This window comes from Jatropha curcas, chromosome 11 (assembly GCF_041381405.1).
Source record: "Jatropha curcas cultivar XTBG-Jc1 chromosome 11, XTBG_Jcur_1.0, whole genome shotgun sequence".
NCBI lineage: Eukaryota > Viridiplantae > Streptophyta > Magnoliopsida > Malpighiales > Euphorbiaceae > Jatropha > Jatropha curcas.
In genome coordinates this window covers 7,783,538-7,803,011 of record NC_143161.1, presented here as the reverse complement: position 1 = coordinate 7,803,011, position 19,474 = coordinate 7,783,538, and the positions used below count along the sequence as shown (strand labels likewise).

Genomic DNA, 19,474 nt, shown 5'->3' with positions numbered 1-19,474 from the left:
CTTTTTTTTTTTTTTTTTTTTTTTTTTCATTTTGGTAGTTTTATAGTTTGAGTAATTATTTTAATTTGTAAAAGCATATTTATGTTTATTGTCTTTAGTTCAGCTAAAAATGTGAGTTTATTGTTTTAAATTTATTAGTGTAGAATTTTTTTTTATCATTTTGAAATTTATAGAAAAAGTTGGATTAATAATTTTTATTATCATAGAAAAAAAAGAAAAAAAAAGGTAAATGACAAATATTATATTTTCATCGTATTAATTTATTTATATTTTTCATTCAAATTTAATTTAGATCAATAATTTATAAGCATTAAGCCACACATCTTACTGGCGTACCACTAGTTCTTTTGAAAAGTGATGCTTTTCCACTGAAATTTTTTTACGTACAAAAGGTGCTTTATGTATATGATATGATGCGTGTCGACAGTAATATGCTCTAACTTGAAATGCTACTATGTCAAATTCACAGAAGCAGAGATTACATTGGTTGCTTTGTTTTAAAATTATAACTGTAATTTAATTGCAACCTAATATGTTTTCTCGAGGAAGAATCAGAAATTGCCAGAAAAGAAACTAGTGGAGAAAGTACTTGTCTGGAGCTATCAAATAAAGAAGCTTGGCATGGAATGGCATAGAGGAAAAGGTTTGGTGTTAATTTTATATAAAAGGTTAAATTTAGGATAGGATTGTATTTTTATTGTTTCTTTTGCTATTGGAAGGTTAAATTAGTTGTTGCATTATGTATGAGCCACGGTTCATAGAAATTTAATTTCTAGCATGGTTATCAAATTTAATTTCTGGTATTGTTACATTATGCCACAAACTCAAGCTAGAGGCCTGTTAAGGAGGCGAACACTTCAGCGATATCAAGAAGTAGTACGGTGCGGGTTCCGATTCTGGTTCTGGTTCAATTTTGGTAAGAACCTAAACCAGAACCATAATTCGGTTATCAAATTTGGAACTCAAACCAAATGATTTAGGATCCAGAGCTAGAACCGAACTATAATAATTTACTAGCCAATTCCAACACATAGATAGTCATACAGTGAGTTATTTACCTCTCATACTTTATTGCTTATTTATTTATTTATTTTATCGGTGGTCTAAATTTTTCTTTAATTAAATTCATATTATTTTTATCGGTGGTCTAAATTTATTTAATTAAATTCATATTATTTTTCTTTTTAGGAAAATTACAATGTAATTTATGTACTCTGCTAAAGAGAAAGTATACATGTGTAAATGTGTGGAATCTTCAAGAAATAGTACTGTATTTCCTTTAGAGATTTATCCTTTTCTAACTTTTGTTTCTCTTTTTTATAATACTGTTATCAGATGAATTCATCTGCATTGATTAACAACAACGCCTAACATTTTAGAAAGTTTAAAAATTACAGACGAGCAATGTGATATTTTAATTATTACTACTAACGTATGTGCAATCTTGTGGTGTATTATTAGCCGGCATTTTATCCAATTGGAAAAGCTAGAAACTTACAATTGTTTGTTCTGGTAGCTTGTTTTCCATCAGAGAACAAAACCCAAAAACATAAAATGCCGACATTTTGTGTTGTCATTGATAAGAGGGGTGTTCCAGTGGATTTCCTAGTCAGCTGCTGTGTTGTTAGTTTGTGAGATCCGTTAATGGATACGTCAGCGTGATTCTAACGGGTCTTGAATGAAGGTCGCAATTGTTAATAAAAATTAAATCGTATGCATTGATTGAAAAAAATTAAAAGAATTGATTAAAATAATTAAAACATTCGAAGTTCAGGATTTATTAAAACATTAGGCCATATATAAATTATAAATAAATAAATATTTTGAGTTAAGAGGATAAGTGCATTTAGGGTTGGATTTAAGACAAATATACAACAATAAAACAAGACATAAAAAACCCATTACTTGACTTTTAATATTGAGATTAATCAAATACAATCTCTAATACAATTTTCTATAATAACCAAACTACACAACACATTGTGCTTTCTCATTATGCATTGCATCGAGCAATATGGAATATTTGCAGGAGTAAAATCTCAATCGATACCTCTTGATATGGTAATTCCAGTTCCAAGGCCGATCGTTGTTGGTTAACATTGTGTTTATGGCTTGCTAGTTAGTTCCACTCCTATAGTTGAAGGTTATTTTGGGGTTGGGTTTCTTGAACAATTTCAAAGATAAATAAAAAACCAGCAACAAGAATAATAGTATACACTAGAAAAACTCCTCCGTAAGTGATCCTGTGAATCAGTTGAGGGTATATCATCAACGCCATAAAATTGATCACTCTATTACTTAGAACTCCAATGCTAACACCTTGGGCGCGTAATCTATGAGAAAGAATTTCTGGACCATATATCCAGGTGATGGGTCCTAAGCCTATAGAAAATGCTACGAAAAAGATTATTATAAAGAACAAACTAATTACAGTTTCACTGACCTCAAAATCCTTTTCATGGTGAGGATGAAAGATAAAAAATGAGCATCCAAGTAACATCAATGAATAAGTCATAAGGTGAATGCTAATAAACAACAATCGGCGACGTCCATCCTTGTCCAGTCTTAAAATTGGAATTACCATGACGAATGTCCTCAAGAGCAAAATCAATATAACTGTTAATTGAGTCCATTTAGATTTTACCCCTGTAAATACTAAGATTTTAATGGCATAAAAAATGATATTGTTTCTTCCTATTGCCCCATGCAATGCATATAAAATTATAAATGATAAGAAAACATCAAGTAAAGATGGAGATAATAACTGACGCCAAGCTATTCTATTTCCTCGGATCTGTAAAGGAACGATGGCAGCATTGTTTTCTATGTTAATGTGAATGCCGATTTCACTTTGAAAGCCAATCATTCTATTAATGATCTCATCGTCAGTAGTTGCAAATCTAGTTACAACAGCATAAGCATCAGCAAATCGACCTTGTACTATTAGCCAATTTGCTGACTCTGGCATGATGATCAACATAGCTAGCGTCATTAGTAAAGATGGGATAGCAGAAAAAGCCATTGAATACCGCCAGTTGAAGTCACTAGAAAGCTTTTCGAATGCCCGATAAAATAAAAGAGCTAAAACATACCCCATATTATATAATACCTGAAAAATCATTTAAAATAACTATCATTTATAAAGACATACGCGTCATCAATAAAATAATGAATTAGTTAAAGAACTGACCTCGGGAAATGAGCAGAGGAAACCTCGTACAAGTGGCGAAGACCACTCTGCAATATACACTGGAGTGGTTGATAGGCCAAAGCCAATCCCGAAGCCGAAAATGATACGAGCAAACAATGAAATTTTAAAAGAATTTGCCGCATATAACATTATTGCTCCAATTGAAAAGAAGCTACCAGAGCTAATAATTATAAGTTTGCGCCCCTTCCAATCTGATAAAATGCCAGCTACAATACACCCCAAGATTGCACATATATCCGTAGTAATAATTAAAATATCATATTCCTCGTGCGTAATTTCCAAACTTTTTATGATATAGGTGACATTTCTAAGCAACGCAACTTCATCTGAATAACAGTATAAAAAACAAATAAAAGTTAGAAAAAGACATCAATCTGTCAAGGAAATACTGTACTATTTCTTAATGCTTCCACGCACTCACATACATATTAAACTAATATATACTTTCTCTTTATCAAAGTACATTAATTGAAAACTTTTGATAGTCATTGTAATTTAGACAGTGAACAAAATAAATAAAGAAAGAAGCAAAAAAATATGAGAGATAAATAATTTACCATAACCGATTATGAAGAATGTCATGGAAGCTATTATGGCACAACAAAGGGCTTCCTTGCTTGGATACATTTTCACTGCAAAGAAAGCACTTAGGTCACTCAGCAATGCAAGTTTGTGGAAATCTAAACTCTGATATTGTTACGATCCTAATTCAACTGCCTGGAATATCACTTGCTTTTTGGTTAAATAAATAAAGATGTTTGCTTTTTGGTTATTTTGGTAAAAGATAAACTAAAATGAGGTTGTAGGCTGTGTTCTTTTTATATGTTAACTCATGCACGCAAGAAAACCCGAAAAACTTGAAACCAATAAAGGATTATGATCTCAAATCACCTTTTGATTTGGTGACTTTGCTAATAAAATATATTGAAGACTGAAACTGAAGGTTGATGATGGTTTGATCGGGTTTGGGTCTGGAGTTTTAGCTTCGGTGATGGTTTAGTGATGGAGATGATGGAAATATGTCGAAGATTAGGAACTAATAAAATTGAAACTGAGAATTGGTTTGTAGAAGGGGATGGATTAAATAGACAAAGAACTAATAAAAGATTTCTTCTCACAGTGTTTGAAAATACGTGTCAGATGCCATGAACTTTTTCTAATCACTGATTCATTTAACTATGGTGTGGATTAGTTGTTGAAATTTTGGAAGGAAGAATGGAAATGCACAAGATGATTAACAATGTTTAGCACTTCATGTTTTGCACTGCATGTTTTGCACTTTTTTAATTAACAAAAGAATGTGCCTATTTATAGGCTTACAAGTGAATCAAAGAATATCTAAAATACTCCTAAAAATCTTCAATCCTAATAACAGAAATATCAAATTCTATGCAGAATATCTGTACTAAATAAAATTGAAATCTCAACAGATTTTTCATAATATTATTTTGAATTAATCCTAACATTCTCTCTTAATTCAAACATAATATTTTTATTACAATAATTAACAATTAAAATTTTAATCTAGCATTTGAAGCACTTCTCTTCAATTAACTTTGTTGAAGCACCTCTCTCCAACTCATCATTTTGATGCACTTCTCACCAAATATTGATGCACTTCTCATCAAACTAGCAATTTTTTTTTTTTTTTTTTTGAAGCACTTCTCTTCAAATATTGATGCACTTCTCATCACTTTCTTTTATTTTGGAGCACATCTCTCCAATATTCTCTTGGAGCACTTCTCTCCAATACTCAAAGAAGAGTTCCTTCCTCTTGCACAAAATTTGATTGATTTTTATACCTGCAATCTTTTTGAATATGAAGGCAGGTTTTTGCTTTGAATTTTTTGGCTTTTTCTTCGCTATGATTCTTAATTTGAACCATAGTTGGGTTGGATGACAATGGAGGGATTTCTTTAATCCATGTTGAGATTTTTAGGGAAGGAAATGGAATAGTGTTTGTAGCCATTTAACAGACAGGCTCTGATACCATGTTGAAATTTTGGAAGGAAGAATGGAAATGCACAAGATGATTAACAATGTTTAGCACTTCATGTTTTGCACTGCATGTTTTGCACTTTTTTAATTAACAAAAGAATGTGCCTATTTATAGGCTTACAAGTGAATCAAAGAATATCTAAAATACTCCTAAAAATCTTCAATCCTAATAACAGAAATATCAAATTCTATGCAGAATATCTGCACTAAATAAAATTAAAATCTCAACAGATTTTTCATAATATTATTTTGAATTAATCCTAACATTAGTTCTACTGGCACTATATGTAAAGCAACGAAAAAAAAAAAAAAGAATGATTTTAAGATTTATGTGAAAAATATAATTTGCCACGTAAAGAAAAAGTCGATTATAGAAAAAGTCACAGTAAAAGTAAAATCCACATGGAAAACAAGGAACAGAGGACAATAAATAGATCAAAGCAAAAAATGTGCTGTGATGCTGTCTACACGAAAACAGGAAAGAAAAAAAACACTTTTGAAGTGCCTTTACTACTCCCAATTGGAATATTGCTGATAAATTAAAAAGAAAAAGAAAAAGAGATTAAATTTAAAAAAGAAGATAGAAGATGTAAGGTGTATAAATATTGGCAAAAAAAAAAAGGGCTATGATTCATTTTCTATGATTTAGAGGTTGCAAGTTGCATAAATATTGTTAAAAGATGTAACCATGACAATAATATAAAAGGAATTTCATATATATCTTTTTTGTCCTCAGAATATCTTTTATCTTAGCTGAAATATATAACTATATATATTTTTTCATTAATCATTGTCCTTGTTGATTTTGTAAGCATTTATAACAATCATGTAGTATATAATAATTAGATTCCTTTTCAAGAAGAGTTGTTCAGTATGCTTTTAAAATATTTAAAAATTAAACTCTATGTTCAATTATTTTTAGAAAATGTGAAATTTATGTCTCTAGACTCGCAAGTCAAAAGCCGAATATGAAAAGCAAAAATAAAAAAGAAAAAGAAAAAACAAAAAAATGGATAAAAGGAGGGAATTTCATGTGAAAAGCACTTTGGCTTGGCTTGGCTTATAAAGATGATCATGGATGACCATGGTTCAGTTTTGATTTGAATTCCTTTGTCAGATTTTCTCTCCCAAAAGTTGATTGTAAATCATTAAGTTTAGATGTTCTACTCTTTTTTTTTTTTTTTTGGTATATTGGGAGTTTAATTGTTTAATACATAAATTTGATTCTGTTTTTCAGCAATTATTTTTGCGATCCCTTAATTTGCGGATAGCTATTATGACCCTGTATTTTCACATTTTAGTAATTATTATGTTCCTCGTCAAAGTGAAATATAAAAATACATGGTCATGATATAGCTCTCGATGAGAGGCATAATTATATTAAAATGTAAATATTAAAGTGCATGATTATGATATAATCCTCACAAAATTATATGTAGCCTTGACAAGTTCATATACACCAAGTTTTAATTATTTGAGATCCACTAAATCATTAAGGCTTAAAATTTTTATTTTCTTTGCTAATTTGGACCGTTGTAAATGCTTACATCATCAACAAGGAATGATTAATAATTGCAAGTGAGTGTATTTGTCTTTTATAGTGCAAGCAGTACAATCATTACACTATGTGAGGTATTAGTTACAAATTAAATTGTGTTTTATTTTCATTTTTAGCATTGGAATATGTATTCAAAATTGGATTTTTTTTTTTCTGATCAGAAATGCATTTTCTTTTCTAAAATTTTTGTTTTTTTTTTGCTTTCAGGATCGGTCATAGGTTATTATTGTCAATTTTTACCTTCTATGGTAACATTATATATTTTTACAGTATTTACACTTTGCAATTCTATCTCTTCCATGTGCACCTATTTGCAATTTTCTCTTAAATGGAAATTTTCTAAGCACCATGCTCCTTTTTGGCTTCTTCCTTGTAGCTAAATCATTAACATAAACGACAAATTGGTTGCAATATGTAGAAATACAAGAAAAAAGGACAAAAAATGACAACTTGCACACAAAAAATTAATAATGATGGTAATATTTACCGGTAAATTTAACTGCCTGGAAGCATGACTTAGGTTGAATATTAAAAATGTTCAAATACTGATTGCAAATCTTGAATTGTGTTGGACTGCAAATGTTTATTTTGCATACTGGAGCACATTTTGAACTCTTATATATAAAATATATATTTTGACCTATTAGAAATACTTTTAGATCTAAAGCTGGTTTGATACTTTATTTTTATGGTTTACTCACATCTCCGTCAATCCTAACTTCAAGTTGAAGCAAACATAAAAGATAAAAAGAACTTTTTCAATTTTTAAATTGGTTGCTCTAGTTGCCATTTTTTTTTTTTTCTCTTTTTGGTTACAAGGGTAAAGGGCATAGCCCTAAAAAGAAAATCAATTATAATCTCTAGGGTGGGAGACCCCACTTACATCATGCAACAGCCACAGATCAAGACCTAGGGGAGATGTCTCTAAGACATGGACCCCTAAAGAGAAGGAGCTCGCCATATCAGCCAGGAAATCTGCTGAGAATTTGCTTCACGATACATATGCGGGTTATTTGTATCCAATTTGGTGTTGTTTGATTTATCTTTTCAATTATATGAAGAGTAAAAAGTTTAAAATTCGAATTCTTTCAACAACTAGTGTTTTCACCAACTCAAAAGATAAACTACAAGCATGAAATTTAGAATGTAAATTTCATCTCTCCCTCTTTTTATCATACTCAAATTATAAAACTATAAATCACTATAAACTAATTTTCACCCATGTAGATATAATAACTTTTTGCTAAATAAATTTTACTTTAATTAAAGACTGCAGTTTAAATAATTTTGTTTGAAAATTCGAAAATATTTGTATTTTTATTGAAATTTTTTGCTGTTAATTCAGGCAATGCATGGTTAATATTCAACTGAATGTCTTTGAGACTTTGTTCTCTTTTATTGATATTGTTTCTTGAATTGATGGTGGATTCTCTCCTATCCTTAACAATTTAATCCCCTCAAACGAAACAAATTCTTTAATACTTAGATGGTAAATATTCTAAGGGAATTTATGCTTAGATGTACTATTTCCATTGTCTTAAAATTTCTTATAGTTTCTATTTCCATTCTCTTATAATAATAGAAGTCCTCTTGCTCTATTATTATTATTATTATTATTATTATTATTATTTTATTTTTTTGCTTTGCTTTGTAAGTGGATGACAAATCCATTCGTGCTGCTTGTATGGGTGTAGCTGCAAGTATTACAGCAGTGAGTGGTGCAATGATATCAAAATATGAACAAGAATTCCATATATCTAAAGAACCACGTTTAATGCGGTTTCGGAGAGAGAATATTATATGAATAGTTTTATTACTTCTTAGACTAATGTTATTTTTATTGTTTCTTGGACTATGTTTTAAGTATTGTATGAATTTTGGTTTGAACTTTATGAAATTACAGTAAAATATTAAAAATGTTTTTTTTTTTATGATATTTCACCTTTTATTTTTTTTCTTATGAATTTGCATATATTTATTAGATTTATGTGAAATATAATATGTGTAATTGCATTATTTATATGGTAGAAAATTAAAATTTTTTTAATGTTGTATCATACACCGAAAAATATTTTCCAAGTGATTTTTCATGTGATAACCAAACGTTAGAAAATAACTTGCAGAAAAATATTTTTTCTATAAGTTATTTTACAGAAACAAAAGAAGCCTCAGTAACAAAGATCAATGCTCTCCATGCTCCATTCTTCATCAGCCAAAATTCAATTCAGCAAAAAGCACCAAAAAAAAATAAAAATATGATCATTAATGGAACCAAAATTGATATTATAGTAATTGTTAAAATGTCAATTATATATCATACAATAAATATAGCATACATCCTATGCTTTTCTATTTTTTGGACATATGATAATTAAAATTTTCTTTTTTAAAAATTAATTATCATTTTTATTTATAAAAATACATATTTAAGCCTTTGAATTTATCTATCTGAGTTTTTCCATCTAGCTTTTAATTGAGGGTTAAAGATGATAATCACGTACATTAAATGCGTGTTGATATGAGGATTTCAAATTAATTAGGAAAATGCTTTTGACCTAAAACAAAGTTGTAATCGTACTTGCTTTGAAAAATATATTGAACCATGGTAGAAAGGTCATGTTTTTAAGTTTCTTAATTGCTAATAAAACTTTTCTAGGAGTTTGATCGGTTTTTACTTTACTGATTTGGTTTTGAACCTGATAGATTAATTTTTGTACAACCAAGTTCAATAACAATTTTGGTTCAAACCGAATAAATCGACCAACTGGACTTCTCTTCAAGTGACTGATTAAACCGAATGGATAGATTTTTAGTTCAGTTTTATCGGATGATTTGCACACCCTAGTAGCTCCGATAAACTAATGATTTTCCACCTAATCACCAAATTTACAAAGCCAAAGGGATTCTTTGATAATGCTTCTCATAATGTTTTTACTGATAATTCAAATGGAAAATGAAACTTTTTGTTAGATGTATTAATTAATAAATAAAAATCATTTACTTTTTAAACTCTTTATGTTTTTTGCTTGAGTTGAAGGTCTTATAATATTTTTTATATATTATCCATGGGAAAATTCCAGGATTTCATTATTATTCTTACTATTGTACTTTTGCCATTATTAAATACTCATCAAATAGTCATGAGTCTCTTTCTATATTTTTGTCCTTATTGCTCTTTTGCTCTCCAGATAAATATTGGGTATAACCTTTGGCTTGGTTTCTAATAATTAAAATTTGTGTTTTGTGTTATGTGATGAGGGATTTCAATTAATTTCAAAGTATTTGAACCAATTGCATTACTTGCCTGAAGTAAGTTAAGTTAATACATAAAAGGTTATTTAAAAGATTGTCATTATTTTTTCCTTTTCTTTCTCCCATAGAGAATGAAAACAATAAAGAGAATAATGAAAATTGATTTTACCACTAAGGGAAAAAGAAATTTCACTCCCAGTCTCTTTACCGACAAGAATTCTCTTCCAATCTCTTTATTTTATTTTTTAAATGACTGGTATCTGCAACTTATTATCAGGTATCAACTAGGTTCAGCTTGGAACTTAGTCACAGTTAAGACTCTTTGCCCTTTCCTGCAGGTAGGCATGGTCGGTTCATTGAACCGTCGGTTCTATTTCACGGAACCGACGGTTCAAATTTTTTAAAATGTTGAATCTGAACCGGCCCTTGAACCGTCGGTTCCGGTTCCGGTTCCAGCGCGGTTCCGATGAATCGACAATTCTGTTTACGGTCTCTTGCGATATATGTTTTTTTTAAAAAGAGTCGGTTTTAATGTTATATCTTTCTTTCGTACATATTAATATGATTTTAAAAAATATTGGTAAATTTTATTTTAAATAAATTTTAGAATGCTTATACTCATATAAGAATAAAATTAATTAATTTTACAAAATAATCAAATAAATTATCACTTTATTTTGTTTAAATGTTATTAATTATATAAATTATAAGAAATTTTGAAAGATGCTTTAAAAGAATGTAATTTTAAAATTAGCAAACAATTTAAACAATTTAAGAGGGTAAAAAAAAGTTAAAAATAATATAAGTTTAGACTAAATATTTCTCTTTTTTTTATCATTTTACTTTTTAGATTTTTAACTTTTAAAGTAAAGTGTATTTAAAAAAAAATTCTTAAGTAAAGTATATCATGTAGTATAATAGTATTGAGACTTTTAGAGATGTATAAAATAGGCTAAGTGATTATCATTTTGAAAATAAAAATAGAAAATTTTCGATTTGAACCGGACCGAAACAGCCGGTTAACCTTCGGTTCCGATTTATATTTTTAATCGGCCCTTGATTTAAAATTTTGAACCCTCGATTTCTGGTCCGATTTTGGTTCGTCTGCAGTACGGTTCGATTCTAATTTGGTTTCAATTCGAATCGAACCGGTGGCCATGCCTACCTACAGGTGTGTTTAGTGGGATCAAATCCGAGAGCATTTCCCATATACCCACTACATGCGTCGCCAACTGAGCTATAACCCATAGGTTAATCTCTTTATTTTATAATGAGAATTTTTGAGTATTGTCAGTCGTATATACACTTATTAATAGATTATGCCGAATGTACTATAACATTTTAATATAATATTTAATACATAAAATATATAATGTAATGTTATTAATTAATATTATAATATTATTAATAAATATAATATTAATAATAGATTTATTTTTTTGTCAATCTTTGCAACCTCTTGACCGGATTGTAATCTTTAATAATAAAAAAATATAGCTCGACGAGCAAAAGCTTCCGTCATTATGAATCTTTTAGGTTTTAAACAATGGATGTTAAAAAAAATATATATGAAAATTGATTTTTGTGGACCTTGTAGTTTTTCTCCTTGTAAGATTTGTTATATTCATTGAAATCACTTAAATTCCAAATTGTCTTATTTGAAATTGTTGTTAAAATATATAATTTAAAATTTAGACTTTTTTTGAGAAGGTTAAAATTTAGACTTTAGTCTCATTAATTTATACTATTCATGTTCCAAAAAGATAGTCCACTCTCTATTTTTCACACATATTAAGAAAGTAGCAATTATTATGGCGAAATGATAATTTTATTCATATAACTTTTATAATATGTCCATCTTAAATAACACATGTGTAATTATTATATTGGAATAATAAGTAAGAATTGATAAGAATTATTGAAAATAAGATAAAATTTAATAAGGGTATAATAAATAATTTAAGAATTAACTATTATGCAAAAAAGAAAAGTGGACTATATTTTGGGATAAATCAAAAAGGAAAGGTGGACTATTTTTTTGGGGATAAATTAAAAAAGAAAGATGAATTATTTTTTAAGGACGGAGGGAGTAACAAATTAATGATCATATGTAAAGTTGATTCTTGAGATCATGATGGTGATAAATTCAGGAGATATAGTGAGTATTATTACTGGAGAGGAATCGAGTAATGTTCTGCAAGAAAGTCACCCGGTTTCAGAGGAGAATGTAACTATTACTAGAGGAAATGTGTCTGAAGGGGAGAAGCAATCCTATGTGATTGATATGAAATGTGCAAGTGGTGGTGGAAGTACTATGGATTGGGATAAAGAAAGAGTCTGTAGGATCTGTCACTTGAGTTCTGAGGGATTGGTAGAAATCAATGCCTCTACCTCTCGTACCGATCTAATTCGACTAGGTTGTGGGTGTAAAAATGAGCTCGGCATTGCACATGCTTATTGTGCTGAGGCCTGGTTTAAGGTAAAGGGAAAAAGGTAACTTTTCTGTTGTTAAAAGCAGTCTTAATATGAGGTTGTATTTTCTGATTCTTTGTTTTAATATAAAGATTGGATTGGTTGCGACTCTAAATCATTAGTTGTTTATTATATATCTTGTGTTAGCCAATGAAATGGGGTATGCTGTTCTGCAATTTATCTGAATTTCAAAAAGTCTATAAAGGTCATTATCTCAAGCATGATCTGAAGTTCAGTTTTTAAGTTTGGTAACTCCTGGAAGAAAATAATGCTGTTCTACTGTTTTTTCCTTTCCTGAAAATGTTGGACTTTTTGGTGTAAATGAAACAAGAGGAGAGAAATTCCTACTGAATTGTAAGAAAAAAATTTTAACCTGCCGTCTTCTTCAATTAACCATGGCATTTCCCATCCAAGAATATAATAAAGAATTTCGGATGTTTTATATTGAAATGAATCATGGGTTATCAATATGAACCAAAATTCTTAATTTTGTTCTTTCAGAATTTGTGAAATTTGTGGGAAGGCAGCGCAGAACATTACAGGTGTTGGTACCAGTAGCAGGTTTATGGAAGACTGGATTCAATGGAGATATACTGGTACCAGTAGCAGCTCATCTGATAGGGGTACTGAAAGTTGTTGGCGGAGAGAACTGTTTTGTTACTTTCTGATGGCGTGCCTGGTGACAGCTTTTGTGTTCCCATGGTTTTTGCGAATGGACATGCTTTAAAGGTTAGGAAGCTCTCTGCTGTGTTGTTTTTCTGTCTTGGTAATGTTTCTGCTCATATAGCTTACTTCCTCTGATATCGTGCAATTCATACTCCGCAAGTTCGTAGAATTTTTTAAAATAACTAAAAAGCATATATCATTATTTAACCAAAAGCAAGTGACAATTCCACGCAGTTGAATTAGCATTGTAGCAATATCAGAGTTTAAAGTACTTATTTTTACAGTGAAAATATATCCAAGCAAGGAAGCTCTTTGTTGTGCCATAATAGCTTCGATGACATTCTTCATAATCGGTTATGGTGAATTATTTATCTCTCATACTTTATTGTTTATTTTTTATTTATTTATTTTGACCGTCTAAATTACAATGAATATAAAAAATTTATAATTCAATTGATATTTTGATTCACAATGAGTTGTGTTCATTGATTTCTCATTTTTTTTATATTTATAGTATATAATTTCTTTTTTCTCATTGGAAACTTTTAGCTATTTTTGTTTTTTCTTTCAATATTACTTTTGCTTTAGTGTTGCCAGAGGACGTGCAAAAGCTAGGTGTGGAGGAATTTGATGAGAGTATATATTATATATTTTAGTCTAATTATACTTAATATTTTTGCTGCAACTTTATACCTAATTTTGAATTATTAGTGTTTATTTATCAATTAGGTATAGTTGATGCAAGTTTTGTGAATAAATGCTTTAATTTGACTAATTACCAGTATTTTCATAATTCTGACGGTTGTTGTGTAATTTAGGATTTTTTGGGGCTTTACATGTCCAAATGTCGTGCTATAGGACCCATTTGAAGGTTAAGACATACATCTATAACTTTTATGAAGGTCTAAAAGTGAAATGACAATATTTTGTGAGTCAAAAGCCGTAATGAAATCGAATTACAAAGTCAGACTCAAGTTGGATTTTATATCAGAACCAGTTTGGATTTTTAATCTGTAACTTGGGTTGTAGACCTCAGATTTATACAGGGTTATGCTCGTTAGAAAGTGAGATGAAGAGTAATATTTTGTATGAAAGGGTCAGAGGCTGATTTAATAAGGAAACTATTCAAAAATAACCGTGAAAGTAGTGAAAGAAATCTACCTCATCGATTCAAATATTCTTTTCATTAATTTAGGGATAGTTGTTATCTCAATATTTTATGGGAGAAATTTTTTCTTTTTATATTTTTCTTTTTATTTAAGCATGGATAGTTCTTGGAGAGATTAGTTAGTTTTATTTTCTTCTTAGTGATATTTTAGTCAACCTCCACCCGTTCTATTTTGTACAGAATAAAAAACTCACATCAAGACATTAGAATTTCACACAATGAGAGGCCGTTTGATAACCTTTTACTACACAGCCTTTCAACTAAGCTGTCAAGCAAAAGTTTTTCGTATAAAAAGCATCTAGCCTACAACAGATTATAAGAATCTATATAGACGGAGACAAATACAATTATAAACATAGGAAAAACAAAAAATATATTTTGAAAACAAAAATAAAGTGCAGAATTGTTCTTCAGAAAATGTTATTACCAGTTTTCTTTTGTCTTGAAAAATCTCTTGAAGCAAATAGATGAAAAGAAAATAAAGAGGGTTGAATAGAGAGTTTTGAGAGATCTGAAACTTTGAATAATGAACTCTTGCTCTTACAAAAACCCGTTTAATGTTTTTCTTTTAAAGAGTATTTTGACTTTTCAAAAATAAAAAGATATGAATCTTTTACAAACACTCAATTATTAGTTAGCAAAAATATTTAAGTCAAAATCTTTTTCATTTAGGTAAGTAGAATTAAAAGAGCAAAAATTTGACTTTTCTTTTTCAGGTAATTTTTCAAGAATATCTTAAAAACGATTTTGAGAGAGATAAAAATAGATTTTGTGCTTACAAGGGAATATTCTCTCTATCCTACAATATATCCTAAAATACTAACTACTATAAAAATTTTCAATAATCTTCATGGTCTTTAAAGAATCTTGGATTGTAGGAATTTGTCTTTTTTAGCTACTTCCATACTAAAAGTTTGCATAAAACAACTTTAACACATACAAAAATATTAAATTTATTTGTTTTGCATAATCATCAAAATCTCAAAATGAAATTGACACTTGAAATATCAGCTTATATTTGGACGAATATCACATTGGATAAGTGCAAGAGAAGAAGTTGATATATATATATATATATATATATATATATAGAAGCGTTAACTCACTTTTAAAATGCTCATTTTTAAATTATACTCTCCAGCCCATTAAAACTACTGTTCAAGAACAGGACTAGTAATGGAGGCAGGACATATATTTCAAGTATCCATTCGCTTTAATCCGTTTATTACATATTGAAGTAATTATTAGGGACCACAGTAAGTAGGGTTCGGGTCGGATAGTATAATACCCATATCTAAACCCAATCACATTCCCAATTTTTATATTTTTTTCCAATATCCTACTGTGTAGGAAATGTTATCCCTATCATCAAATCCAATGGATTTGGATATTCCCACGGTACTACAAGTATCTATGGGTATCTATTACCCACGGATTCCTATTTATTCACTTATTTAAATTGTTTAAAAATTAGATTATATTAAATTAAAAAATTAAAAGTATTTATCCAAATTATTTATATAATACATAAAAAAATATGAAAAATAAATTAATACATAAATAAATGTTAGGACAATGATAAATTAAAATGTTAATTTCAAAATTATTCTTCTTATCATAATCACTCAAATGTAATGGTAGTAGACTAACCAAGTGTAATTATAACAAAAATTAATTAATAGAATAACTAAAAAACTCATATATACAAAATCATTAAACTTAAAATATTATGATCTGAGTCCTCCAAATCACTATTATCATTATGATTTTTCTCCATTATTTCAAATTGAAGTTTAAATCAAATGTAGAAATTAAATTTTAAATTTCAAAATTTAAAATTTTAAAAATTTGACCAATTCAAATTAATATATGAAAACTAGAGTGAAGTTATTTTGCAATGTACAATTATAATTTATATAGATAATTTACTACAAATAAACTAATTTATTTAAAATAATTTATATAAATACTAAACTTTTTTAAAGGGCTAACCATCAATTTTACCCCGAACTTCTTTGAATAATTGCAATTTTACTATAAATCGAATTTTATACCCTGAAGACCCTGAACTTATCAATCTAGTAGTAATTAAATTTCCCACATGATTTATCCGTGCACTTTGAGTCCTAGATTCTGGAAATATTATATATATTATAATATTATTAGTGTAAAACTAATGATTCATATCATAAACCAAATTATGGACCCATGTTTTACTTATAGAATAAAATAAAAATACAATAAAAACTATTGTGCAATAAGATAAAGGAAGAAAAGAAAAAAAGGTTTATAATGATCAAATTGACATAGATGAAAGTTAACATAACAATGATATTACTCTCTTTTATTTAATTTTATTATGCAATAAGCGAATTGACAATAATTTTATTCTCATATATGAATCCAACATCAAACTCCGGCATTAGACATTGGGTTTTATTACTGCCTTACAAGGTTGATACTCCAACTCCAAATCGTCAATGTATGCAGATTGCGTTGGTGCAACAAGTTTTTAACCGGCACAACAATATGTTGCGCAAAAAGCAACACAATTTAAATTTTTGCAACTATTTTCGCATTTGATCATACATTCTTTGGAATTCGGAGGACACGGGCCAGGCGGATGCGGACAGTAGACTTGTGCGAATACGAGGGGCACCATAGCCAAGAAAACAATGAAACAAGCCAGCACGATTTTTTTCTCCACCGCAACTTAAATTCTCTATCAAGGTGTAGATGTTTATTAAACTTTGCCTCAATACATGATAAACAGCTATTGTTCTTATATATATATATATATATATAAAGTGGCAAATTGTAACATATATATGTTACTATATATGAATTGATTATTGTAATAAATACATAAACATTTTAATACACGAATTTAATTCTTCTTCTTTTGCATTTCTGATTTCTTTCCTTCTTATTTCAATTCCAATTAATCTAAAGGAATAAATGGCAATTTGGTCCATGAACTTGTTTAGCAGAATAAAAATGTCTGATTTGATGTTTTGGGCCAATTTAACTCTTAAACTTATATAAAATGATTAAGAAGATTCAATTTCTCTTTTTAGGCTAATTTAACACTTGAACTTATTTTGATTTTTATAAATTAATAATTGATTTAATTTTACATCTTTTTGTCCTATACTAAAAACATTTAAATCAAACTTTTTCAACACTTATGATATAAATTTAAAATCCATAAAAACATCTTTTCTTGTAATATATTGAAATTATAAACATGCATTATAACTTTAATTTATTCAACATGAAAAATGTATAGGTTTCATAAGCGATAACTTAATAATAGAAGTTAATTTTAAAATGTTCAAATTAACACATATTTATGAACTCAAAACCATCAATCAAGATAAAGAGAGATACAATATACTTCATATGTCATTTTTCTATATTTTATAATTAATTAATTTTTAAAAAAATTACACAGCTTGATCCCAACTATAGTTTTAATAAATGTCTATATAATGATTTTCACATTGTAAGTATAATTAAGAATTAGGAGTTAAATTGACTCAAAATGTCAAATATGATTTTTTTAACCATTTTAAATAAGTTCAAGGGTTAAATTAGCCAAGAAAATTAAATTGGATCTTTTTAATCATTTTATACAAGTTCAGGAGATAAATTGGCCCAAGAAATTAACTTTGATATTTTTTATCCTGCTAAACAAGTTTAGGGACCAAATTGGTCTTTATTCCTAATCTGAAAGGATTATAAATTTTCATTAAATGGATTATACTTTTCCTATCTATGTATCTATATGTAGTTCCCTCGAACATGCATTGCACGTTGCTTGTACCAATTGATTTTTACACGTTGCAGGTAAAAAAAGTTTGATTTATGTATATAATTTTTTTTATTAATTTTTGTTATAAAATATAATAGTAGGAACAACTTATATCACTAAAAATATAAGAGCATTTATAAATTGAAAAAAAAGAATACTTTAAGAAATAATAAAATAAAAAAATTCAATAACTAAATAACTTGTTTAGAAAATAATGTATTTAAAATAATTAAAGCATTATTATAATTTGACGACCAAATTTTCGTAGAAATAAAATTATTTATCAATCAATTTAAATTTTCTTATGATAATTTAAATTTAATTAACTTAAATCATATGTATATAGACATTAAATCAAAATGTCTAATTATAGACATTAAATATAATTGCACCCTCAAATAAGATAGAGTTTACAACTTGAATTACGAACAGTAAATCCACGTACAAATGAATCGACAATTGACACAAAATGGCCGGTCACAAATGAAATGGAACTAAAGGAATTTTGAAAATATTAATATTTTTTTATTTTGACCCATGTTTTACTTATAGAATAAAGTAATAAAACCCATCGCGCAACAAGATACAGGAAGAAAAGAAAAAAAAAAAAATTTATAATGATAAAATTGTCATAGATGAAAATTAACATAACAATGATGTCACTCTTTTTTAATTAATTTTATTATGCAATAAGGGAATGTATATCGATTTTATTCTTATATATGAATCCAGCATCAAGCTCTGGTATTAGACATTGGATTTTATTATTGTCTTACAAGGTTGATATTTCAACTCTAAATCGTCAATGTATGCAGATTGCATCAGTGCAATAAGTTTTTAACCGGCACATCAACATGATATACATAAGTAAAACAAAATTTCAATAACTTATAAGATTTTTAATTCAATAAATAAATAAAAGCATAAAGTAAATTATAACTTCTAAGATATTTAATTTATGATTGCAATTTTTTTTTTTTTTTTGGTTTTTTACACTAAACATCCCATAAATATTAAGAAAAATATAAATATTTAATTTGTAAAGATAGAAACACTAAACGAATATAATGCTTGTACGATAGGACAAACAGAGAGGTGGTGATTATAATACAGTAACTGAATATAATGCTTGTGCTAATAGAAACAGTAAACACAAAGCTTGAATGAAGCAATTTAAAGACTGGTGATTATGGAGAAGAGGGTCCATTTTTTAAAGATAGTTCAAGATAATGATATTCCGGATGGAAGCTTGTAAACATTCCACTATAATCTCTACTTCTCTAACCTTTTAGTATAAAAATTATTTTATTAATTTGTAAGAGAGAGTTAAAATTA

The 19,474-nt window shown here is 28.3% G+C and overlaps 2 protein-coding genes across 2 annotated transcripts; one reads left to right on the top strand and one right to left on the bottom strand.

The window, feature by feature from the left end:
* Positions 1-1,890: 1,890 nt before the first annotated feature.
* LOC149492471 (putative polyol transporter 2) lies at positions 1,891-5,309 on the bottom strand. Its single transcript, XM_089715988.1, has 4 exons — positions 4,103-5,309; positions 3,769-3,843; positions 3,191-3,537; positions 1,891-3,109 (listed from the first exon to the last, which is right to left on the bottom strand). Exons 2-4 carry the CDS (start codon positions 3,836-3,838, stop codon positions 2,132-2,134), a joined length of 1,395 nt encoding a protein of 464 aa, XP_089572114.1. The 5' UTR covers positions 3,839-3,843; positions 4,103-5,309; the 3' UTR covers positions 1,891-2,131.
* A 6,844-nt stretch (positions 5,310-12,153) lies between these two features.
* Positions 12,154-13,439, top strand: LOC105642949 (uncharacterized). The gene is made up of 2 exons (XM_012227948.4): positions 12,154-12,512; positions 12,993-13,439. Exons 1-2 carry the CDS (start codon positions 12,154-12,156, stop codon positions 13,216-13,218), a joined length of 585 nt encoding a protein of 194 aa, XP_012083338.2. The 3' UTR covers positions 13,219-13,439.
* Positions 13,440-19,474: the final 6,035 nt, after the last annotated feature.